This window comes from Polyodon spathula, chromosome 3 (assembly GCF_017654505.1).
Source record: "Polyodon spathula isolate WHYD16114869_AA chromosome 3, ASM1765450v1, whole genome shotgun sequence".
Classification (NCBI taxonomy): Eukaryota; Metazoa; Chordata; class Actinopteri; order Acipenseriformes; family Polyodontidae; genus Polyodon; species Polyodon spathula.
In genome coordinates, this window is record NC_054536.1 from 18,849,117 (window position 1) to 18,873,473 (window position 24,357).

At 38.7% G+C, this 24,357-nt stretch overlaps 1 protein-coding gene across 1 annotated transcript in view; it reads right to left on the reverse strand.

Annotated features, from left to right (window-relative positions):
* The window catches only part of LOC121307950 (zinc finger CCCH domain-containing protein 3-like), a 135,741-nt gene extending 115,134 nt beyond the window's left edge, over positions 1 to 20,607 (reverse strand). The window contains exons 1-3 of the mRNA XM_041240243.1: positions 20,544 to 20,607; positions 15,363 to 17,214; positions 12,474 to 12,649 (exon numbers count right to left, since the gene is read on the reverse strand). Coding sequence (XP_041096177.1) covers positions 12,474 to 12,649; positions 15,363 to 17,214; positions 20,544 to 20,607 — 2,092 coding nt within the window. The remainder of the gene's footprint in view (positions 1 to 12,473; positions 12,650 to 15,362; positions 17,215 to 20,543) is intronic.
* Between the last annotated feature and the right edge of the window lie 3,750 nt (positions 20,608 to 24,357).

A 24,357-nucleotide genomic window follows, 5' to 3' on the forward strand; every position in this document is an offset into this window, starting at 1 on the left:
GAAACCCAAAAAGGCATTTTACACAAAACATTCTTCAAGCTAAAAAAAAAAACAACATGCATGGAAACTCCATGATTGTTAGTAACTCTAGCTGCTTCCATCAGACTCAGATTGAAAGAAAATGCTCCAGCTCATAGCCTCCTGCAAAGGGATTAACATTTACAGCTATGGCCAAAAGTTTTGCATCACCCTGCAGAATTAACAAATTTTGCTTCATAAAGTCGAATGAAACCTGCTGAATAATGTTACGGTAACATATTGAATTACATTCTGCTTTGTACTTTTCCATAGCCTAACGAAAAAAACTGACAAAAATGTGACATTTCAAACATGAAATACTGTGCTGCTATTATGGCTTCCGGTAGACTCTTGCAATATCATTCTGTAGTTTCTTTGATTACATGATGTTAAATAAAAGATCTAAATTAGGTTATTATTATTATTTTTAATTATGACTCAATCCTAAAATGAGGTGATGCAAAGCATTAGTCCTTAGCTGTACTTTGCACTTCCTCCGTGATTATAGTGAACTCATCGAATGGTTTGACTGTCTAAATTGCTGCCAGGTGTCTATTGCATCAGTACTTGATTAGTGAATTGGTGGGGTGCCTGTGTTAGACTCTGTGTTTGGGAACAAACACACTTTATCAAAAGGAAATAAAAGCCACTTACATTCAGTTTTGTCCTAGTAGTAAATCTAATACACCCCACATGCACAGACATACAGATGAGAACGTACCTAATCATCTATAAAAAACAAAAATGAAAGATTTGAAGGAAGAAAGTTCCAGGGAAAAATGGTAGTCAGATGTTATTTTAAGCCCTGCTAAAAATCCTACAAGTTAAAAGGTTTGTTCTCAAAATACCTTGGGCTATATCATTTTAGTTGTGTTGTCTTTGTTTTCAAAGCTTTTGTTTCAATAAAATTTGAACTATATTAACATAATATAAAAATAAGTATAAAGGAAGTTCATCTTTAAATGAAATTAAATAGGCAAGTGAATTTCTTTGCAGTGTGTTTTGAGTGAGCCTGCACCCCTTACAAGCGAATCAGCAGCAGCAGAATAGTCTTGGGAGCTGTACCCTGGCAGCCACCCAAAGATGCCAGTAACCTGACACAGTCACTTGGTGCAACTGACGAAAACTCAGCTTCATGCCCAGAATGTGAACTTTAGTAAACGAACCGTCTAAATTCTTTAAACATTTGTGCACCTTCTGGGTTCTGATGGGTGCAAGCGGGATGGGAGCAGAGTGATTTATGACTGAAGTCAATCTACATGCTAACTGACAACAGAGTCAGTAATAAACACTGACCTCTCTAGCCCCTCTGAGCCAAGTCTCTCTGTCGGGACGGGCCTGAAGCGAACGCGAACACGAACACCGAGACGAGCCACAGGACCAAATAAAGACATTGCGGCTCTCCCTGGAGGACCAACCTGTTCAACACATGTCACGGGGGACGGGGGAGGTGTACTGTGGTGGGGTCAACACAGGCTGCAGGGGCTGACAAACCCCCCAACGCTGCTAAACTAACAAACAAGCGTGTCAGCTTTGCCTGGGAAGTCACAGGTCATAACAAGTCAGAATTCTATCAACTATTAATAAAAACAATGAACAATATTTAACCAGGTGTGCTGCTACATAAATGCTCCTAAGATATAACCTTCATTAGCCCAACTAATTCCAAGCCATACATAATGAGTGCCTGTGACCTAGATTATGATACTCTCTAGGTTCATACAGTATCAGATTTCATCACAATCGAACAACATGTTCTCTAGATCTAAAAATAGAAGTGTGACATACGTACAGTACAAGGGCCTCCACGATATCATGCCTGTCTCTGCAGATACTGGCATTCCCAGCTTGAGATGAAAATCAGTTGTGGGGTGCTTACACCCCAACACCACACAAGCACAGTTAAATTAGCTAGATGGAAAACAGGGCTGCAGTCCCCACTGCTGCCTACAAGACAAGGCTCCGGGAGTCGTCGGTGACTAACTTACAAACATAACATGTGCCATTGTTTAATCTGTGGGAGAAATTCGTAGTTGCAATTGAATGTACTTTATAAAACGTTGAGACTTGAGATGCTGTGACGTTAGAGTGCCTTCACCCTTCCTCCCCCCATAACATTCCAGATCTACTGCAAAAGGACTGGATATTAGTAACAGAGGGTTGAAAAATGTAAAATTAGGGAATAGTTTAGATTACCTGCTGTGCTGACTTGCCAGTCTGGTCTAAACAAACCCAGCTGATTCTTATCTGTTAATTAAGAATGTCTGTCTGAAAGACAATATACAGTTTGACAACTGCCAAAGAACAGCGTGAAACTGTTTCAAATCTTGTCAAAATTTGTGTAAAAGCTGACATTCCTCTGTACAAAGTGGATCAACCGGCAGTTCGATATTTTTTTCAGCAAGCACATTAAGGGAGGTGGTGCCATTCCAAAGTGAAACCAATTGTAGCTGGAATGCCGCAGCTCTATTTTAACAACAGCCATCCGGACGACGAAGACTAACTCAGAGTTGAACTAACATTATTTTATTTTTATTTTTTTACAACAGGGAACTATTTGTAATAATTGAAGCAAAAAAAAAAAAAAGTAAGTTAGTTTGTTTTCTTGATTAATGGTGCTGGAAAGCTTGTAACTTTAGAATCTGAAGAGAGTAACAATTTGTATTTATTTATTTAGCAAATGCATTTATCCAAAGTGACTTACAAGGTTACAGTTCAAGAATAATTAAAGTTATATACTAAAATACAAAACAGAGACACAACAAGTGTAACAAGAACAACAATAAATACTTCCTGTGTTAACTGTTCCCCAACAGTGTGTCTGTGTTATATGAGGCAGGGAAAACACATTTTTAGCATTTTATTTTACTCGCGGAATAACACAGATTTATTTATTTATTTTTTAAATCAGAGATATTCTTTTTTTTTTTTTAGTGCGGAAAACTGTTAATGAAAAAAAAATGCTTGTGTAAAAGTAACTGTCATTCAAATTCTGTAAGCCAATGAAAGGACTGATTTCGGTCAAGGATTAGCTTCCTGTTTTACCCGGAAGTGATTGGATCACCAAAGTAAACTCCTCTTTGGGCACTATATTTAATGCAAAACAAGCATGAACTTGCGTTCTTGGATCCAGACTCTCATCCCACCATTGAAAAACCTCTGAGTCTTCACTTCAGATGGGAACCCATTCAAGTGTCGTACCTATCTTCAAGACACTTCGCTGCTACACCCTGAAACTCTACATTTATGAGAAGACCAAATGCATTTCAACTTTGTTTTTCAATAAATATGAAACAAAAATGCAGTCTTCATTCTAACCAACACAACAGACGCTGCTTAACCCCGTCACTGTATGTAATATGCAAGAGTCCTGCATGTACGTAACCATACAGAAGTCTGCATGGTTACGAAAAAGTTTGTTTCAATGTTTTATTCCTGCTTGTGTCTCTACTTATAATTATGGTACCATGATTTCTAACTTTATATTCTTATTACTTCTGTGAGCCTTATATGTTGAGTATTTTTGCCTGTTTGTATATTGCCAGCATGGTGGGGGGTGGCCTAGAATATCGAGGTATTAATGTTAAATATTATATCATAAATATACTCTACAAATTGTAATATAAATTAACATTTACAGTTGACCCAGTCTCCACTATATGAAAGAGTGGTCCTATATACCCACATAAGTAGAGCTGTGGACTTTGGACCCTATATGAACACCCTGCAGTGTGTTATTGTGCTCTGAAAGTGATTTGGTTATCAAGGGAACTGATCAAATTTCCGAGCTGTACTGGTATGGGGACTTATCTGAATAGGCTGAAACACCTGCTCACCAATGTGATTGCTCCCTTGCCTTTTATAATGAATTAATGAATCAATCAATTTTGCAGTGGCTTCAGAGAGGGTTTTAAAAGTTTGTTTGTCTCCATTTTCAAAGTGCTGTTTACTGTAGCCCAACATTCTTTAAAAAACCATACCTCAAAGTGATTATAGTTAACAAATGAATTCCATAAAATCGTATCTGCTTCCATTAGCTACATGGGTCTCAGATGTGCAGTTTTGAAAGAATGTACTGTGCTGCACATTTGAGACCTACGCAGCAAACGGAAATGCAAAGCATCTGTTAGCTGCAATCTCTTTAAAACTTTGTGAATAGAGCCCAAAATTAAAATCACTGAGATCATCATGCACTGAATTACTAACTGTGGCAGGGCAAAAGCCCTCAATGTAAATTATGTATTGTGTGTGCTGGAAATATTCACACTGTAAAATAAACAGTTTTAATGGTTTCACAGCGCTATAGGAATGTTGCAAATGCCCCGAGGACTTCCAAGCCTCTCGAATGCAATGAGTCACTGGATACACTGGAGCAGTGCTATTTACAGGCAGAACTGCAGTATCAAACATGGGCTCTACTCATTGTGAGCTCACGATTCATGCTGTGTTTTATTTTTCATTTTATTTACCTTCAAATTAAGGTGTGAAGAAAATAATTTCTTAAATCTTACCTGTCACAAACTTCCATTAGCTACATAGGTCTCAAATGTACAGCTCTGAAAGAAGATACATTACAGCACACATGCATTTTCATTTAAAATTATATTGGAAACAGAAGCTTCTTTATGAACTGCACATCTGAGACCTATAATATGAACGGAGGTGCAGTCATTTTGCTAGCTACAATCACTTTAAAGAATGTGGACAAAAAGGTGATTTAAATTGAAATTTCTCAACCTTTATGAATCACTCCCCATCTTGATTTTTTTTTTTTTTTACCTGGAGCTGCCTGTCACAATAGCAAGAATTGTAAATCAAACAATCAAAGTGAATTATTTGCAAAAACTCCAGGGGCCATATTCACAAAGCTGACTTAAGGCTAAAACCAAAATATGGGCTTAAGTCGCTTTTGCTGACTTTGTTATGACAGGGCTGGGATTTAGTTACGGTGGTTGCGGGTGTCACAGATTCCGTGTCTTTTGCTAGTGTCCGTGATTTTTGCTGATGTGCATGACTTGCAGGGATGTTAGTAAATTGTGTTCAATCTGTATGTGAGTTTATTGGAAAGTGCTTCTCATTAACATTAAATTTCACATTTAAAAAAAATGCATTTATTGTTTATTAATTCAAATAAATAATTTACCTCCAACACCGTACTTGCTGTCCTTTTTTTATTTTTTGGAGATGAAAAAAAATTCTGTATCAAACTAAGCACTTTGCTTAAATACTTCTTGAAAGTTATGTTAACAGTTCATAAATTCAGTGTGTCTGTATGTGTGCGTGCGTGCACGTGTGTGTTTGTGTGTGTACTATCCTTTTTAATTGTTGTACGGTTGCACTTAATTTAACGTACATGTCTCTTGTCAGCCCCCACACCCTCTTTGTGTGACCCTCGTGTATTTCTCGCCCCCAGTGTGTTACTCTTGCTGTCTCTTACCCTTTCCCCTGTTTGCGTCTTTATTCTCTGCTTAGTTCAGCGCTTATAAATGCTTCTGTTATTTAGTAGTCACCGTTGCAGAGCAAATAAAAAAAGCAACACGTTGACATTTCATTTGCTTCTCTCGTCCTTCTTTGCTGAACCTGTGCACACAAATAATGTAAAATGTATATATTTTAATTATAGAAATTCGTAATTTTCTATTAAAAAGATATAGGTATAATTATATTTAAAACTATGATTAAACTGACCTGTGTTTAATTATTGTACAGTGGTTAGGCTCTCATTGATTACTTATGTAAGTAAATACACGTTTTTATACACACACACACATATATATATATATATATACATATATATATACATATATGTACCACATATATATACACTACATATTATACATACCACATATGTATAGATATTTATATATATATATAATATATATAATATAGATATATATAGATAGATATATATATATATAATATTATATAATGTGTGTGTTATATTAAATATTATTTTGTGTGTTATATTTAATATTTGTTAATAAAGTATATTTAAAAAAAAAAAAAAAAAAAAAAGTTCTTGGTTTTTAATGAGCGGATGCAAGCATTTTGTAGAAACAGCATATAGTTTCCGGTAATGGAATAGCCAGGCAGAGAGGTAAACAGGCGGAGAAACAGTAGTAGAACAAATGAAAAATGGTACGGCTTACAAACGGGGTTCCCTTATCTACAAAACTACGCTTAGGACAATTGTCATCTGGTTGCATCATCAAATAAATCATATACTATCACCTGTTGAGCCATGGCAGAAAAAAAAAAAAAAGTTGTTTCAATGGCAGTTCAGGACTTAAGCCTCCTCCCTCCAGGGTAGTCTTAAAGTTAAGACCTTACTTAAGACCAAAATTCCATTACGACTCGTTTGTGAATAAGACTTAAGTCCAAAGTGAAGATTTATGACCAGTCTTAGACTTGTCAGCTTTGTGAATACGGGCCCAGGCCGTCTTATCCTGTGTGTTGTCATCCTGTGCATAGAACATCACACCCAATACCAATGTTCAAACATCAAAACAAAACAAGTAGAAATACCGTACCTGGTACCTTTTATAAAATGGATCATCCTATTAAGCTGACATTAGTTTCTCTGAAGAAAATATTATAGAAATCACTATAAGCTTAAATAAAATTATAAAAAAATGTTTCTCCGGCTGCACTTTTGCTTTTAATAGTCTCACATTAGCCAGTATATCACCACAGATGACACACTGAGGATGAGGTTCATCTGCAGTGCAAAGAAAGGTGAATCCAATTTCCATGTAACTCTTTTCATACTGTAGCTATTTCCAGACTCTATTTTCTGCACGCACCACAGACCGATCCACGAGAACACAATGTCGTGGGAACTGGACGATCACTGATTCTTAAAACACAAAACCAACCGTGATAGGGTCTATGCTTAATTAAGAAGTGATAATAGGTCAAATTAAAAGATCATTTTAAATAAATAAATAAATAAATAAAAACCCCACACACACACACAATTTGGGAGTTTGTAAAAATTGATATTGACAAACTGTTTTTATTACTATAATTAATGTATTTAGAACACTCACCATACCCCAAAGAAAGTTTGACACATGCCTCCCCCAGTTGAGAACCACTGTTCTAAAACATGATCTACTACTGCTGTGATTTCCTGATTAAAACATTAATCCAGCAATACCTTCAAACTGAAACCCAATATCCTTGACAGAACATGTACCCTTGCTTCCACACACAAACCCATAGACTACCGAATCACCCCCTAAATGAAAAGGTATCTAAACACCAAATCCTCTACCCATAGACCAATTAAAATAGGATTTTCTATCAGGAGTGAAGAAGTGGAAAATCCAACATGGTAAACATAATTCTTACATTACTGGCGTTTCTGTTCTCAAATGTATTGTACATCATATTTATACCACAAGCCTGGGTACATCTAGAGTGAGATACACTGAAAAACTTGATTTTGACTTGACAAAATGTTGGATGATCATGTAGAAAAAAAGTTTTGTGAAAAAAGGTACATTTTCCTTGTCATATACTTTAAGTTTACTACAGTATATCTGTCATGAGGGTTAATGAAAATTATTGTGTGTGTGTGTGTGTGTGTGTGTGTGTGTGTGGGAACAGTAAAACAGGGATTTGGGTAGCACGCGCTTCTCCCTATAAACAAAAGCAAGACAGACTGTTACTGTTGATGCTGAACAAGCCACTTTCTGATTCAATTACAGCGTTTATCTGCTTTATGATGTTATTTGTGTGCTGGAGCTAACACTCATTGGATTCATTGCACCCCTAACTGCTCACTAACATTTATGCCCTCTTTAATATAAATTGAAGATAACCAAATGAACGGAAAAAACAGATAGAAATAAAGAAACACTGCGTCGTCGGGAAGAATCGATTTGCTCAAATCGACAATTTCTCTTTTCTTTCTCTCTCATCTTTAGTACATTCCCTATCATTAGTAATTTAATTTGCTCTTTATTAGCTCCTGTTATCTGCCGTGCAATACATACACAGCTCTGACCTCTCTCGCGGATAAATGTTTAAAATCCCTTCCTTGATTAATTCTGCCAGTTAAAAGCATTCAAGGGAGTGGAGGGGAAATAAAAAAAAAAAGAAATGGCCCATCTCTTCAGCTATCACAAAAGCGTAATGTTGATTGTGATGGAATTTCTAAAGTGCAAGGGAAAAATTCATTGAGTGCAGCAATTGCGCTTCGACAGGAACTCAAAACAAACTGGGGGGGGGGGGGGGGTTGTGGAGAGTTGTAAAACAGGGCTAGCTTCCAGCACACCGTATTCTACTGTTATTTAAAACAATCCAATTTGCAAAGGATAATTATATATTAGCTTCTTTTTTATCTGCCATTTGAAATGAATGCTGGGGTCTGATGCTGCCTCTGTGCAGGCTTCGTACAGCTGCAAATTGCTTGATAGCGCCCCTTGTTCCCATCAAGGGTTGAATTGGGCAATCAATTACTCAGACGAATCCCCTTGTAAACTGGGAAGGGCAAGACCGCCCCCTACTGGAGAAACAGAAAACATTCTCTACTTAACAACAAAGACTTCAGAACAATGATATGCAATTCATTACACCGTGTAACAAATGTTTTTTTTTTTTTTTTTTTGTTCCTGGGTATTAAGTGTTATTTCCTAATTGCTTATGCCTCAAAAGTATAGAAAATGGCTATTATTCCCCACAAACTTTGCTTTTGTGACCAGGACAGTGATATTTTGAAAATTTCCAGAACATTCCAGATAGATTCAGTGCTGAGTAAACGGAGTAACTTCTAGAACTTTCTAGAACTTTCCAGTAATATAAATAGTAGTATAAACACAGGGGCCTTAAGCCCACCAGTTCAGTTTAGTTCCAGCTGCCTAAGTGGATACATATCTGCATTTTTCTGAGATGGCATCAACAGGCTGCAATGGTGGCATTCCTGATGGGTCTCCAAGGCGGTTTTACCAAGTTTCCCTGCTATCTTTGCCTTTGGCGCACTACCACAGGCGGGACTGGCCACAGCGGACCGAGTTCTCTGTGGGGAGGAACAACGTCAAGTGGGAGCCACTGGTGGACCCCCGGAAGGTGCTGATGCCACCACTGCACATCAAATTGGGCCTTATGAAACAATTTGTCAGAGCGCTAGATAAGGAGTTGGCAGCCTTCAAGTACCTTCAAGACTTCTTCCCAAAGCTGTCTGAGGCAAAGGTCAAAGCCGGTGTCTTCGTCGGACCACAGATAAAGAAGATCCTGGAGTGCAATGAATTCCCCAAAAAGCTCACTAGTAAGGAGAAAGCGGCTTGGAACAGCTTTGTCGCAGTGGTTCGGGGCTTCCTTGGCAATCACAAGGCCGAAAACTATGTGGAGCTGGTTGAGACTCTGGTGAAGAACTACAGCACAATGGGCTGTAGGATGTCCCTCAAAGTCCATATCCTTGATGCTCATCTTGATAAATTCAAGAAGAACAAGGGAGCGTACTCAGAGGAGCAAGGCGAGCGCTTCCACCAGGATATACTGGACTTTGAACACCGCTACCAAGGACAGTATAACGAGAACATGACAGGAGACTACATTTGGGGGCTGATTCGTGAAAGTGATTTACAGTATAATCGTAAATCTCGAAAAACTACTCACTTCTAAATCTTTTGTAGTCATTTTTGTATTACTTTAGTATAAACACATGTTAATTTGGATTCATATGTTGTTTTTTTCTGACTTTATGTGAACGAAAAGACCGTTTTCTCATTGGAAATAGGTAAATTTCAAAATATCACTGTCCTGGTCACAAAAGCAAAGTTTGTGGGGAATAATAGCCATTTTCTATACTTTTGAGGCATAAGCAATTAGGAAATAACACTTACTACCCAGGAACAAAAATTGTATTACATAGTGTTATCAAAGGAAGAATGGAAAGCTTTCAAATTATTGCACTATTTCTGTTTTTCAGCACAAAAACTTTAAACGTTTAAGCTTCACAGCCACAAACCTTGCTGCTAAAGCACATTCCAAGAAGCCTTCAGTTCAGTATCCCACAAGGGCTTCTGCATTGTCAATGTGAGGCTAAAGTGGAGAGTGTCATTTAGTTATTAGACTCATCTTCTACACCTATGAGCTTCAGCCGATGACAATTGTCTACAGTGGCTCAAGATTGCTTGTGTGCAGTTCTTATCAGCAGTCAGAACTACACAGGAAGCAATGAGCTGCCTATCAGCTCACTCATTCGCTCACTCACTCTCCACAAGGTGGCAGGGACCAACACCCCCTGCCTAACTGCAGGTCCACAAATATATGCACAGAACAGAGTACAGAATTTTATCAGACTCCGTCACAAGGGACACTATACCACTGGAATCACTCACTGTCAGGAAAACACCTGGTTCATTTCACACAAGAGATGCCTCAAACAAAATGATGTTGATACTACATACAGATTAACTGTATTTCAATACATACCCGCACCACCTCCCCCTCAGACTTCATTCTCGATTATTAAGTTTAATTATACCCATTATTGAGTCTGCTTTCTGAATACTAAAAAGGGAGTTTGACCACTGATACTGGTTTTCACACATTTCTAAACCATAAAATGCACAACCAAAGAGTCATGAATTAGCCCTTGGGAGCCCTTGTTAACATAATATTAAAACTTAGTGTGAAAACTGTAACATCTGGGTCCCAACCCGAAAAATGTGATTTGAAAACTAGTCAACTGTGGGCCAGACTCACTGTTTAACTAGGTTTCAAAAAAACACCAGTCAGAGGTTCTGCTCCAGTTACACAGTAAAAGCTGCTGACAAAATGCTAAAAACCTGCAAGAAAAACAGTAATCATTAATATAAAAACATACTGAACAAGCACAAAATAGTCTGGGTTAGGCCAAATGCTAGCTGACTTTTCCCTACAGCGATCAGATTATGCCACAATATACTCTTTCAATGTGTGTGCATTTTTCAAAAGATGTGTTACTACCTTCTAATGCTTACTTAGCTTCAGAAAAAAGATACACCTTACTGCTAAACTGCAGATCAGGGTATTTAACATCTACAGTAACTGTGGAATGTGTTGAAGTTTCATTTCCTACAAATCTCTTTATTCAAGCAGCAGTACGGTTAACTGTTAATGAAGTCAGAACCTCTCACAGCCTGGGGTGTGAAAAGTAAAGCTTTAAAACCAGACTTTCTTATCCTGCAGAAAAATCAAAATTCTGCACATGGGGATGGGATTTTCAAGAACAAAACAAAAAGTGAAAAATGATGGGTTATTGATTTGTTTTTGTAGATATTCTAACATGCTAACATCATGAAATACATATTCAAATACAAACCAAAATAATCAAATAAGACTCAATGCCAAACAAACACCCAAAATTGGTAAAAACATGTGATTAAAATATATATTTCTGCTTTTAATGTGCTGCTAGTAATAAACACAGATTCAGTTATAACGCTGTAGTCGGGAGCTGTAAGGACAGTGCTATTGTGTTCCGCCATATAACGAGAACACAAGTGCTAGAGGAATGGCATTATGGTGCAAACAGTAGCCACAACCACACTGCCTTATAACCAGTCCGCAGTATAAGAGGCGAGCACTGCATTTATTTTGTCAGCGTCTTTCATTTTTTAAAGCACAGAACAGAATGGCAAAGCCAGTTCCACGCTCTACATCTATAACATTCAAACCAAAAAACACACTAGTTTATTAATAGGCACCTTTCCATGTAAGCAATTGCATAGGCTAGTAGACTGCACTAGCCTTGCATTCCTCCAGTTGAGGCTGCCCTTATAGAAAAAGTTTACCACACAAAATCTGTATGGTAATTTTGAATTCCCCCCCCCCCCCCCCCCCCCCCCCTTTACTATGGGAAACTTTTATAAGAGTCATATTGCCATGCTTCAAATCAAAAGCCCTTAAAATTAACATTTTGGTTACAATAAACGCTGGGGATACTAACAAAAATGATGTAAATGTATGGCAAAATGAATGCTCCTGCAGCACGAGCAGCCTATACTATATAACAGGCAAGGGATAAGTGTGGCCAAACTGTCAATCAATCCACAGTGACACTGACAGCCCTGCTTCAAAAGGAGGTACAACTAGGGATATTCAATTCAGCTTAATTTCCTAAACATTGAAACTTTAGCATATTGGGAATTGGAATGGCGTTATGTTTTTCTGATTCACCACAACATTAACATGGACTACATGTTTACATAACAAGTGTGTGTACTGTATATGGGGGGGTGGGGGACCTCACACTGCTCACATCCTACTGTATAAACAGGTGCCCACTATAGGAGACTTGCCTATGTTTAACAATGGAACTTTTAAACTTTCACATTTTTTAACACCCCTAGAGCTCTTGACCTGTAATCTGCCTGCTTTTCTAATGGCACGGGAAATTAGTTTTATGAAGTTTAGACACATCTGTTACACATGCCACAGGATGTGTCATTTTTCTTGGTACCTACCTTGTCTGGCGGAGCCATGGGTGCCCGCACTGGGAAGCCGGCGCAGTTTGTGCCTGCCGATGGGTATCAGCCCCCTGGCCTGCAGTCTCTTCCCTGGGGCCTGTCCTCGCCTCCGCAGAGAGAACCGCGTCTTCACAGTCAGGGAGCCAGGGCTGCTCCTCTTGTCCCCCACCGAGCTGCAGCAACAAACAACCAGGTCAGACTGGGAGCCCCCTTACCAGACCTGGGGTCAACTATAATGACAATTACAATTACAAACAGAATTGCAATTCCAATGCCATTGTGCTCAATTGCAATTAGTTACAATTATGCTGCAGTAATTGCAATTATAATTACAATTACACTAAGAAGTAATGTAATTATAACATAAATAGCACCACACATTAAAATGTTTTCTCTGTTTACTCTACAATGCATTAATCACAGGTACAAAGACAGAAACATCCTATATAAGGTTTTTTCAAACAAATGTGGCCACTAAAAGTGGTTGAAAATACGAGAAGAATGTTCACTCCATGCAAAAACATGAAACTGTGAATGACTGAGCTTGGAAAGATGTGTAATTGAACGTAGTGGCATCCATTTATTAGAACTCTCATTTTCCTATATGAAAGACGGATACAATGTGAATTACGGATACAATGTAAACCTGTATTTGACACTCTTTTCTTACTACAAGCTTCAAATAAACTACCACTAGATGTAATTCACCATCATGTGCACATATGTCATATGGGAAAATGTGAGACCTAAGGAATGATACCAGTACATAACAGGTAAGATTTACTGGAATTATTTTTAAGACCATTTATTAGCCAATACTGACCTCAGGTGATGTGTTTTTGTAATTACAAAAGTGCCTTCCCATGTTAGTTGTCAAAAAATCTTTTAGGCTGTGGGGTGTATTCTATTCATCTAATTCAGGGGTTTTCAACCAGGGTTGCGTACCCCTGGGGGTACTTCTAGCGGTAATATGGGGTACCCAGAATGACTCAGAAATGCACAAATATATATATTTTTATCCAAGGCGTCTTACAGAGACTTGGTGTGAACCTCTTGCTAATAAGCCCCTTTAACCACTGGGCAACCAAGCCTCCTAATCAGGGAAGTGCAATCTTTCTGCATTTTTTAGAAGTACAGTATAACTGCTCCAGTAAATATGATTAAATATGAGTAAAAATGATTATTAATCATAATATTAGGCGATTTATTAGGCAAAGCTGCCTTTTAGTAATATAACAGCAATAGCGCCTGGTTGAATTTGTTTTTGGTGTTGCTTTAATAAAAATGTTTATCATTGTTAGTAGTTATTATAGTTTTCTCTTGAGGTAAACATTTTAAATGGCACGTAATTATTCAGAGACGAAGTAAACGTTAACGTAAAAAACATTTACAATGCACACCATTTTGTATTATTTATACTAACTTTGCCGAACAGAAATCAAATAAGACTGTTTCCAAAGAAATTACTATATACCTGTCTTTTAATGCTGTGCATCTAAATACTTGTAATGAAAAGTTTTAAGAATTAAGCTTACTGTTTGTTATTCTGTCCTAAACCAGCAGTTTCTCGCCCAAACTGTTGTGACTAATTATTTATTAAATAAAATGTGTGAATCAGATTATTGCAACTGTTGTGCCATTCAGTACAGCAAATATTGTAACAGGGGTACAGTTTAAAAAAAAAAAAAAAAAAAAAAAAAGGTTGAAAACCCCTGCTCTAAATCAATGAAAGAAGGCAACTTCATGAAAAAAAAATCATCATCTATATCAGTGTATGTGCATTTAGAGTAGTTCCTTTTTAAAAGTACAGAAAATACAAGGTTTGGGCCCCAATATTAATATTTAAAAAGTGGCAGTATTTTGATGCGCCACCCTTTTTTTTTTTTTTTTTTTTTTTTTTTTTAAGAGCTGATCTTCTGCTATCCCTCACTAAATCCAGGTATGATAATAAGACTCCCATTTTATAGCAGTTCCACCCATTCAAAGTTTTAATATAAGCTTGACTGGCCACATTATAGAAGTAACAAGGTGTGTCTTATTAAACTCATCGTAAACCCAGTATGCAATGGGAGTCTTCTTTCCATCTCTGTGACTGCAAGTGCTGAGGATGCCGCCACACAGGGAGAACAGAGCCGTTATAACTTTGATTATACTGCCATCTGGTGTCACTGGTGTGTAACTGAACTTCACAGTAACACAAGAGGTCCCAGTTCCATTCAATAAATATATTCCACCCGATTCATGAGAAATTGAAAAGGCAGAGTAAATAAGGTGCACAAAGCTAAACAACTCTCTCACCAACATCAAGCATTTGGTTTTCAATTCTTATTATGTTTCCATTTTTCATCACATACTTTACACATTTTTAAAAAGTTTGAGCTCAGATAACTTCATACCAATATGTTTTCTACTAAACAAGAGTTTTTTTACATTGGTGACAAAGTTAAGACAGCGAGACAAACCTGTGGAGCTTAGCTGAAATTTAAAAAAAAAAAAAAACTTTCACACTCCGTTAGCAGCAGCATTGAACCTAACTTGCCCATCACAAATTATTAGAAAATCAGTCTCACTCTCATCCCTTTAGTCTCACACTAATGCAAATGCCCTTTTCAGGCATCTTGTACAGTAATGGTCTACAGCTATGAACCTTGCTGAGCGCTATTTAAAAAAAAAAAAAAAAAGTTTGAAGGATGTAATAAAAAACAAAACAATAAGAATTGGAAACCATGTGTTTGACAGAATGTAATTTTGTGCAAACTATTTACTCTGTGTTTAACTTCCCTCTACGCTATTTCCCTGCACTCTGTCTCACCAACTTCTCTTATAAATTGTACTAAATTATATTAAGCATTAAAAAAAAAAAATAGCGTTTATAGCGACACCTACCCTGGGCCACTATTCTTTCTGATAATTTTCATTCTGCTCTTCAGTTTGTACCCTGAGAGCGAGGGACTACTACCTCCAGAAGCCCCTGTGGTGCTGTGTTCTGTACTGCCGGGCTGCCCCAACCCAGACGACCCACGTGCTCCGTTTTCCTTCTCCAATTTCCACTTGAACACCGGCTTGGCGGCTGCTGCTGCTGCTGCTGCTGCCTGACCTGCAGTAGCGGCTTTCCACTGATACTTGCTGCCAGTGCCGGGGGGTTTGGGGGAAGCAGATGTCTTCTTGCTGGGTTTAGCTCCAGGGGGTGTGACAGATTTCTTGAGCCCTAGGCTCTTAATTGCCTTCTGGGTCCCCTCAAGGTCTTTGGGGGACAGGGGCTTCCTGGCAGGCTTAGCGGAGTGAGCGGTGGTCGAGACCCAGGTGTACCTGGTCTTGGCTGCCTTGAGGGGACGAGCAGTCTGGCCGGGGCCTTTGTAAGACTTGTGACCGGCTGCAGCCCTTCTCTTAAAGATGCTACCAGCCAGCCCAGATGCGGGGCGATGATGGGTAGAGACTGGCAGAGAGGTGGACTCAGCACTGGTTAAGGATGTGCCTGCTCTGGCCTTGCTGGGTTCTGCAAACCCCTGTTCCTGCTTCTTTACCCATGTGTACTTTGAGTTTTTCACGGGAGAGGTGCTCAAGGGGACACCAACAGGGAGTGCGGTTAGCGACTGGGGCTTGTTATCAGCTTGCAAAACACCATCAGGGTTTGCCTTTGCAGAGCAGATAGAAAGGGCACTTGGCTTTGTCTGAGAAGAACCCAAACCAGTGGCGCCTCCTACTGGTTTGGGGATTGATGCAGTTCTATCTATGACATAAGTTTTGCTCTCAACCTGAGCCTCGCAGGGTACTGCAGTAGCGTGATTGCAAGTTCTATGTGCGTGACCGGCTTTGCGGATTCCCACAGCTGCTTCAGGATTTAGCACTGCTTTATCCAGAACAGAAGGCTTCTTAATGCTGTGGGGGTTTCCTGCCTGGGGTAATAACGTGTCTGTGCTCTGCCCTTGAGCTTCAATCCTCCTGCTATCCGCTGACTTGGATAACAGCAAACGTCTATCCGGGGTGAAGGACTCAGCAGCACTTGGAACAGGACCTGAGAATGAGGCTCCACCTGCTGCCTGGGGTGACAACACAGTTCTAACCACGACAGGTGGCTTTCCCTTGATCAGCCCCTGGCCTGTAACACTGTGGTCACCTGTCATCTTCGACAGCAACGCAGCTCTCTCTAGAGAGGACAATTTGTTTGTTTCCAGAGCAAGACCTATTGAAGAACCAGAGCCACCTGCTGGGCTCGAGGATGACAGAGTTCTTTGCAAGCCAGCAGACTTGCTAGTGTCCTGATCCCCGGCAATCTGAGAGGAGTTGCTTCTTGAGATCAGTGAGGCAAGTCCTGTTCTGACCCCGGCAGAGCCAGGTTTAGTTCCCGTTTCCCTGAGGCCTGCATGCTGGATGGGAGCTGCAAAGGGGGAGGGCTGCACAAGATTTGGTGCCCGAGTTACAGTCTTGGTGCTGGACCCTTTGGTGGGCAAGACTCTGGGCTGAGCTGCAGTAATGGCTGCTGCTGGACAAGTGGACGTGCCAGCAATGCCGAGGTTGTTACCGGTCGGCCCTGCTTTCTGGTTGCTGAGAGAATACTTCTTCTTCCAGTGGACAGCGGGTCGTGATGCATATGGCCTCACCTGTGGGGTGTACGCTGCTGAGAATGTAGCACTCTGGTTTCTGGCTGCAGCCTGCCCAGGATTTTGCCATGAACCAGCCACGCAGCCAGAACCTGAAGGTGCATCGCCATGAACACTCTTGTGGTTGTTAATTAGACCTGTGCAACAGAAAATAGGCAGTGAATAAGAAGTACAGCATTTTTTAAAAGCAACTCGTTATAACGGAGCACTCATAACAATTTTACATTTCAGGTAGATAGATGAAATGGTAGCTGTATTAGTCCAGAGATGATAGACAAAGAGAAGGAGAATCGATACCTTTTATTGGACTAACTAAATAATAATTATTCACAAGCTTTCAAGACCTCAAATGTCTCTTCTTCAGGTGAAAGTAGGAAAGAGAGATTGATGTTTACATTTCAGGTAACAATTTAAGACTTCCGCTAAGTAGCATTTTGAGCCATTCAGGTTTTCCTGTGAGGTTTAGGTGTGTACTTAAATTCAAGTGGGTCTAATTTCACAAATAAAATATGGAATGGCTCGAACTCCTCTTAAAATACAGAAATATGAAAATAAACGTTTTAAGTTCAATAAGAAACGCTTGTCACTGAATTTAATTTGTCTTTTAGTATTTCTAGATGTAGCACTATTCTGAGTTTAATAGACCTGGATGAGTCTTAAAATATACCTTGTATTTATATATAGTAGATGCATCCTCAGGTCAAATGGACCACAGATGGTTGCTAGACTACTGTATGATAGTGATAGGCTTCATAAGAAATGGATCAAATAGTTCAGCACAAACATCTCCTAAAGTTCGAGGACAATAGGTTTGTAACAATACACTAATGTCACATCACGAAAAACGTCACAATACACGTGATGGTCCCGGCTACTTGTGTGATGCATAATATGATCATTTCTCATTTTAGATGACGTTTGTGGCAGCAGTGTTTCGTAATGCTAGTTTTGCCTGCAACGATGTGACAGCAACAGCTACTAACATGTATGTTTAAAGTAAGATCCTGAAATGCAAAGTCTCCGGTCAACCAAAATGATACAAGATTTAAGTTTTTTTCCCCCACCATACAAGACATACAGAACTATACCGCTTTAAGGCTTACCTTCTTAAAAAAAATTCGGGGTGTATCTGTGTATCAAGAACCACAACACGTGCGAGCAAAGCATCTAATAATTTCAATCGGCTTCTTAACCCGACTCGCGTGTGAACTGGTTTACCAATTGAGTAGTAGGCCAACCCAATCCACAGGGTATTGTTAGGCTATCTGACACTGAGAAGGCAGTTTGTCAAAAAAAAGTTACCACTCCACCAGAACAGAGATGTGTTCGGTACCGAGTTACCAGCTCGTTTTCCAGATATTGCTACTAAACTGTTTGAAAATGTGTACATATAGTAATTTAAATACTATAGCAATGTTACTTTAGGTTTCATAGGCATATTCACTATTACAAGTTACAATTACACAGTGTGGATTAATTCCAACATTCATCTTGAGCTGGTTTATAACGCGTCTATAAAGCCAATTAATTGGTTATGTGTTTGGTGTATTGAAATAATAGTTTAGCTTCAGCGCTGTCATTATATTATTACATCACACAAAAACCCTAACTTGGTTCTCTCCATTGCTAACATGCAAAAACGTTTCCTGCTACCTCGACTCTCTAAAATAAAGAACCTCTGTTTTAAACATGCTGAAAAACGACTTACTTTGTAACAGTTTTATCTGTTTTTTCAGAGCTTCATTTTCTTCCATCGCCAACTTCACAACAGTAAACGTCATCAACCTCAGCCTTACGCGCTCAACCGCAGCACGCTTCGTTTCTACACGTAGCCAATCACAAGAGGGGACCGGGGTGGGACGATTGAATAAAATCGCAATACCCTGTGGGAGCTGTAGTTTATATGGTCGTCCAGTGATGTGCCAGGTAGTCTTATCAGAAGAATAGTGGGTGCTCACGGAGATCATTGGTTAAATTAAGTATCTAAATTGGTCAGATTCTGCATAGAATCTGCGCAGAATGATCTCCCTGAACGCACCCACTGGCTGCGAGCGCGTTTCTCCTTTAAGGTCTGCGTTGCAGTCGAGGGTCTGCGGCTGACGTCACGATCAGCGTAGACAGAGCCTGGACAGTTTAGGAGGTTTCCCTTCGCATGCCTAAAGGTACCACGAAATCTTCCTGTCAGGACAACTGAGTCAGCACCTCCGGACACTTTTTAAAACTAACAAAAACGGCTATTCACTGCCAAACATGAACTGCTTTAGATGTGTAATGGCTGCAGTATAGGATACTGACCTTAGGTTTAGGGTTGCGGTGTTGGGAGAGGAGTATTCATTGTTTTATTAACAATAATACGACGTCTAAAGGTGGTGAGATTTTGTGTGGTACTTATGGTCACTGGTAGCTCATTCCACCACTTAGGGGCAAAGGAGGAGAAAAAACGGCCACGAGCAGGAAACCTGAGGAAAGGTAAAACAGATCGACCAGTAGCAGAGTAAGAGAGAGGGCGAGAGGGGATATAGGGAAAAACAAGGGACTGTAGGGCAGAAGGAGCAGTGTGGTAAAGACAGCGGTGAGTAAGGACAAGGATCTTAAATTGAATACGCGCAGCAACAGGCAGCCAGCATAGGGTATGAAACAGAGGGAAAGCTTTAGTGTAAAATGTAGTATTTCAAAACGTGTATTCCCAAAGACATATGTTAGGTGTCATGCAGATGCATTCTCATAACACATTGCGTTGAAAAAACGTGTCCTATCATTGGTGGTATTCTATTATATGCAGGTCTGGATTTAATTGCAACATTTCAAGCACAATGTCATCTGTTCACTGTTCAATGTTCTGTTAATCCGTGTATGTACGTATATATATATATATATATATATATATATATATATATATATATATATATAGATATAGAGAGAGAGAGAGAGAGAGAGAGAGAGAGAGAGAGAGAGAGAGAGAGAGATAAATATATGCATTCATACACATATATAATGTAATGCATGTTGTAGGGTTGTTTAAAAAATCACTAAAAATTAGTAATTTTCAACTTACACCAGGACAGGTTCAGGTAGGTATTCATATTAAAAAATGAATTACAATTGACTTCAGAGTAAGGCAGCATGATTCCCTTTAAAAATATAACTATTCTACAGCAGCTGATAAGACAGTTGCAGCCCTTTCACATAGATCTATGAGGCAGAAAATGGCTATACCATAACACAGTGCTCGCCACGCTGTGGACATTATCAAATCAAGAATCTTACAGAGGGATAGCAGATAGGTTCAATTCAAGCAAATCCATAATATGTTCACATCTTCATGAAGCTGAACAGGGTTTCTGGAGGTCCAGATTCTCTACAACTGTGCAGTTGATAGGTGTCATATACCCATAGAGAAACCACAACATGTTCCAAACCCTGACGTATACTACAACAGAAAGCAGTTTTATTCCATCAACCTCACCGCTTTTTGTGACAGTAGTGCACGTTTCACCCATTTCAATGTTGGCCATCCTGGAAGCTGGCATGACGTATGTGTTTTTAGGATGACAGAGGTGTACAGACTCATGTAAGACAACCATTAAATGTATTTATCTAAATGCTAGAAGTTTCAGAAACAAAATTTTAGAACTTGAAGCTACTGCACTAACAAGTAACTGTGATGTGATAGGTGTTTCAAAAATTCAAAGGGCATAATAATAGGAGCATGCTATAGACCGCCAGATTCAGATGGCAAGCAAAATAATCTGTTATATAATTACATTAGAAATGCGTGTAGCAAAGGAGAAGCCGTACTGATGGGGGATTTCAACTTCCCCCATATAAAATGGGAAAGCCCGGTGGGTAGCGCAACGGATGAAATTGAAATGGTGGAAATGACAAATGACTGCTTCCTAACGCAATTTGTCAAGGCACCGACTAGAGGGGAGGCATGCCTTGATTTAGTCTTTTCAAATAACGAAGGCAGAATAACTAAAACGTCAGAGAACCACTAGCAAACTCAGACCACAACATGGTCTCATTTGAAGTGCTTTTTAAAACCCCAAAAGTAATGACTAAAGCGAAGGTTTACAATTTTAGAAAAGCACCTCCCAATCAGCAGCGCTCTCATCATCTGCCGATTCGAGAACGGTCCAGCGGGTTACCGGGTTGCCGCCCCCAACAAAGATGGTGACTGTTGTATCTAGACTTCTGCCCAAACGGCAAAAGCCTCCCCTCAGTCAAACCGGGACTTCCGCCCCCTGAACGTCAGTCCTGCGTCACGCGATACTTGTTGGAAACCTTGTGGTTGATTTACAGCCCTCTCGCGGCTGGGATGTTGAATTGCAGTAAAGGATCGCTTTACCTTGTCACAATTAATTATTCACATTTTATAGTAATTATTCACATTTTTATGAATTTATATAACCATTATCTTCTTTATTTGGATTATTTTGGCACACAGCTGTTGTCCTTTAAAAAAAAAGAGGAGAGAGAGAGAGAGGGGGCAGCCGAACTGATAGGAGTGAGGAGATATTAAGAGAGCAAGAGAACCACCCATTATTATTACTGTCAACCGTGAGATGGGCACCAACCACATATAACCATATATATATATATATATATATATATATATATATATATATATAGATAGATGAAAATTTAAAGCTTCTTCCTCAGCAGCATATTCTCACATAACTCTAAGCAACGTTGAAAAAAGGCATACTTTCAGTCGTGTCTCTGAGGTTCCACTGGGCTGGTGCGGACAATGTGAGGAGGGATGTAATTGAGTGACATTGTATGAGAAAAAAAATATACAGGGAAAATTATAAATGATGCCACCTAGGTCAGCTTATTTTCATCAATGAAAATAATTTTCAGCATTTTCACCAAACTTTTTCTGAACTGTTTTGTTGTTCTATGGCAATTTTATTTGTAAAAAAGTTATCACAGAAAAAGGCATTACAGCCCATGTCTCTCAGAGTCCGAGGAGGGAATTTGTTTGTTATACACCTGTAAAGTTTCTAGCGGCACTCTTCTGACAAGCTGCTTTCACACTCAGTCATTGAAAACTTACTATGTTATTATCTTGATCGGCTATCCAGCAATACTATCTTATTGACAAAAGTTGTTTATAAAAAAAAATTTAAATATCAGAAACTAATCTCAGTTCTTAAGGAGAGATACTAACAGACAGCACGGAAAAACAAGTCATATCATTTTACAGCGCAAACACTTTCAAATGTGATTTGCTAATAAAAACTTGAATGACAGCAGGTATTCAATAACAGACCAATCAAAGCAGCAGATATTCAATAATAGACCAATCGAAAGTAGCAGTTGTGCTGCTTGTAGTAGTGAAATTTTTTTAAGTTTCTTCTTGTTTTAGTTAACATTGTCTTTTTAATAAAGGTACAGCTGCCTGTCGCCGATTCGCACCACTGGTACAGACCCGCTGGGCGCCGAACGGCGACGTTGGCATCCGAAGTGCTAAATAGAAAAAATAAACTTAAGACCTTCAGCTGCAAATCTGTCATATTTAAGACCTTTTCAAGGCCTTTAAAATGGAAAAAAAATATATATAAGACATTTTAAGGCTCCACAGGAATCGTGAATGTCTTGCATTTTTACAATCAATAATACAAAATGACAGAAAACATTGTATTATATGACAATAAAAATAAACTTTATTGATAAGGTTAGCTCACAAGTGACCTTTGAGAAATCCATACAGTTAGAGAACTTGGGCCTGCCTCTGACTTAGAGATCAGTAAATTAATGATTTTCGTTGTGTAATGCATTTGCACACACATCAGAGAAAACTCTTCTGAAACGCAAATAATACTAAACCCTCACAGGGAACAATGAAGTATAACACAAACTTGTAAACGAATCAGTCAAATACAAATTCATACGAATTGTCTGGAAAGACCTTGAAATTGAATGCAGAGGGCCCCCTGCTGGTGAAATCCTGTGCTTAGTTTAACCAACTAATCAGGACTAACTCAGACTGCAGCTTTTTAACTTAGATCTACAGTATGTAACAGTTTTTCATTTTGGAATAGCAAAAAACACATTCAAAACCCAAACAGGAACATATACAAAAAGCTACTAAATGTTCTTCAGTATTAATTTTATTATTCATAAAAAATGGCAGTACATCTTCAAGCATTTAAAGCAACATAATCCAAAATATAAGGATTTAATAGTTACATGTATCAAAGTTAAACATATAGTTGGGGATGCACCGAATCCAAGATTCAGTTTCGGATTCGGCCCGAATACCTACTTTTTGAGCCGGGTTCAGATTCGGCGAAATACTTAGGATTCGGGGAACAGAATCCGAATCCTATATCCGCCTAGACGCAGATCCATTTTAATACATCCCTCCAATGTGTGCGGTTCTTATTTAAATAAAAAACACAAATCTGGTATTAAACGTTTAATAACAAGGACACGTTTGATGAACTCAGTCTCAGCTCCCTAAATTACTGGTGGCGCACGCACTAAACACGTCATGGAGCTGCTGAATGCAAGCATACCCGAGTATGCAACAGCACATTCACATCACACTTTTCATGGAGAAAAGTTATGCAGCCAACCTGTAATATACAGTAACGGCAAACTGTTGTTCTTCTGTGCTTTGTTGCTTTGTCTGTCAAAAGTAACGGCAAACTGTTGTTGTAGTGCTTTGTTGCTTTGTCTGTCAAACTTGTAGAGATATACTGATATTATTATATATATATATATATATATATATATATATATATATATATATATATATATATATATATATATATATATATTTTTTTTTTTTTTTTTTTTTTTTTTACAACTTTACAACAGATGTGCAAGACGCTGTTGCACAATATGCTTTAGTAAATTAAATTACTTTATTGTAATGTGCCAATACAAGCTGACTTATTTGGGAACTGCTGTGTTTTATTAAAATATTTTTAAAACTTGTTTTTTTATTATTTTGCAGGGAGATTCAGGTCAGTCATCACGGTACTTCTTTCCTCATAGCTCTCAGATAGGGTTGCCAGCAGGCTCCAGAATCTCAGGACACTAAGGCAGGTCAGGTTTTTTAACTCACCTCTCTAAACTGCAATGTATTCGACATGTAAAGTGAGTGTGAATTGCTTCAGCAATTTAGTATATGTATTTAGATTGTTTAATTGTGGTGGCGATTCTATCCGGAGAGCCTCGTAACAATGATTAATCGTATTGCTTGAATTTTTTTATACAGTAAACAATATCTATCAAAATAGTGCAACACCATTATTATACATAGCTGT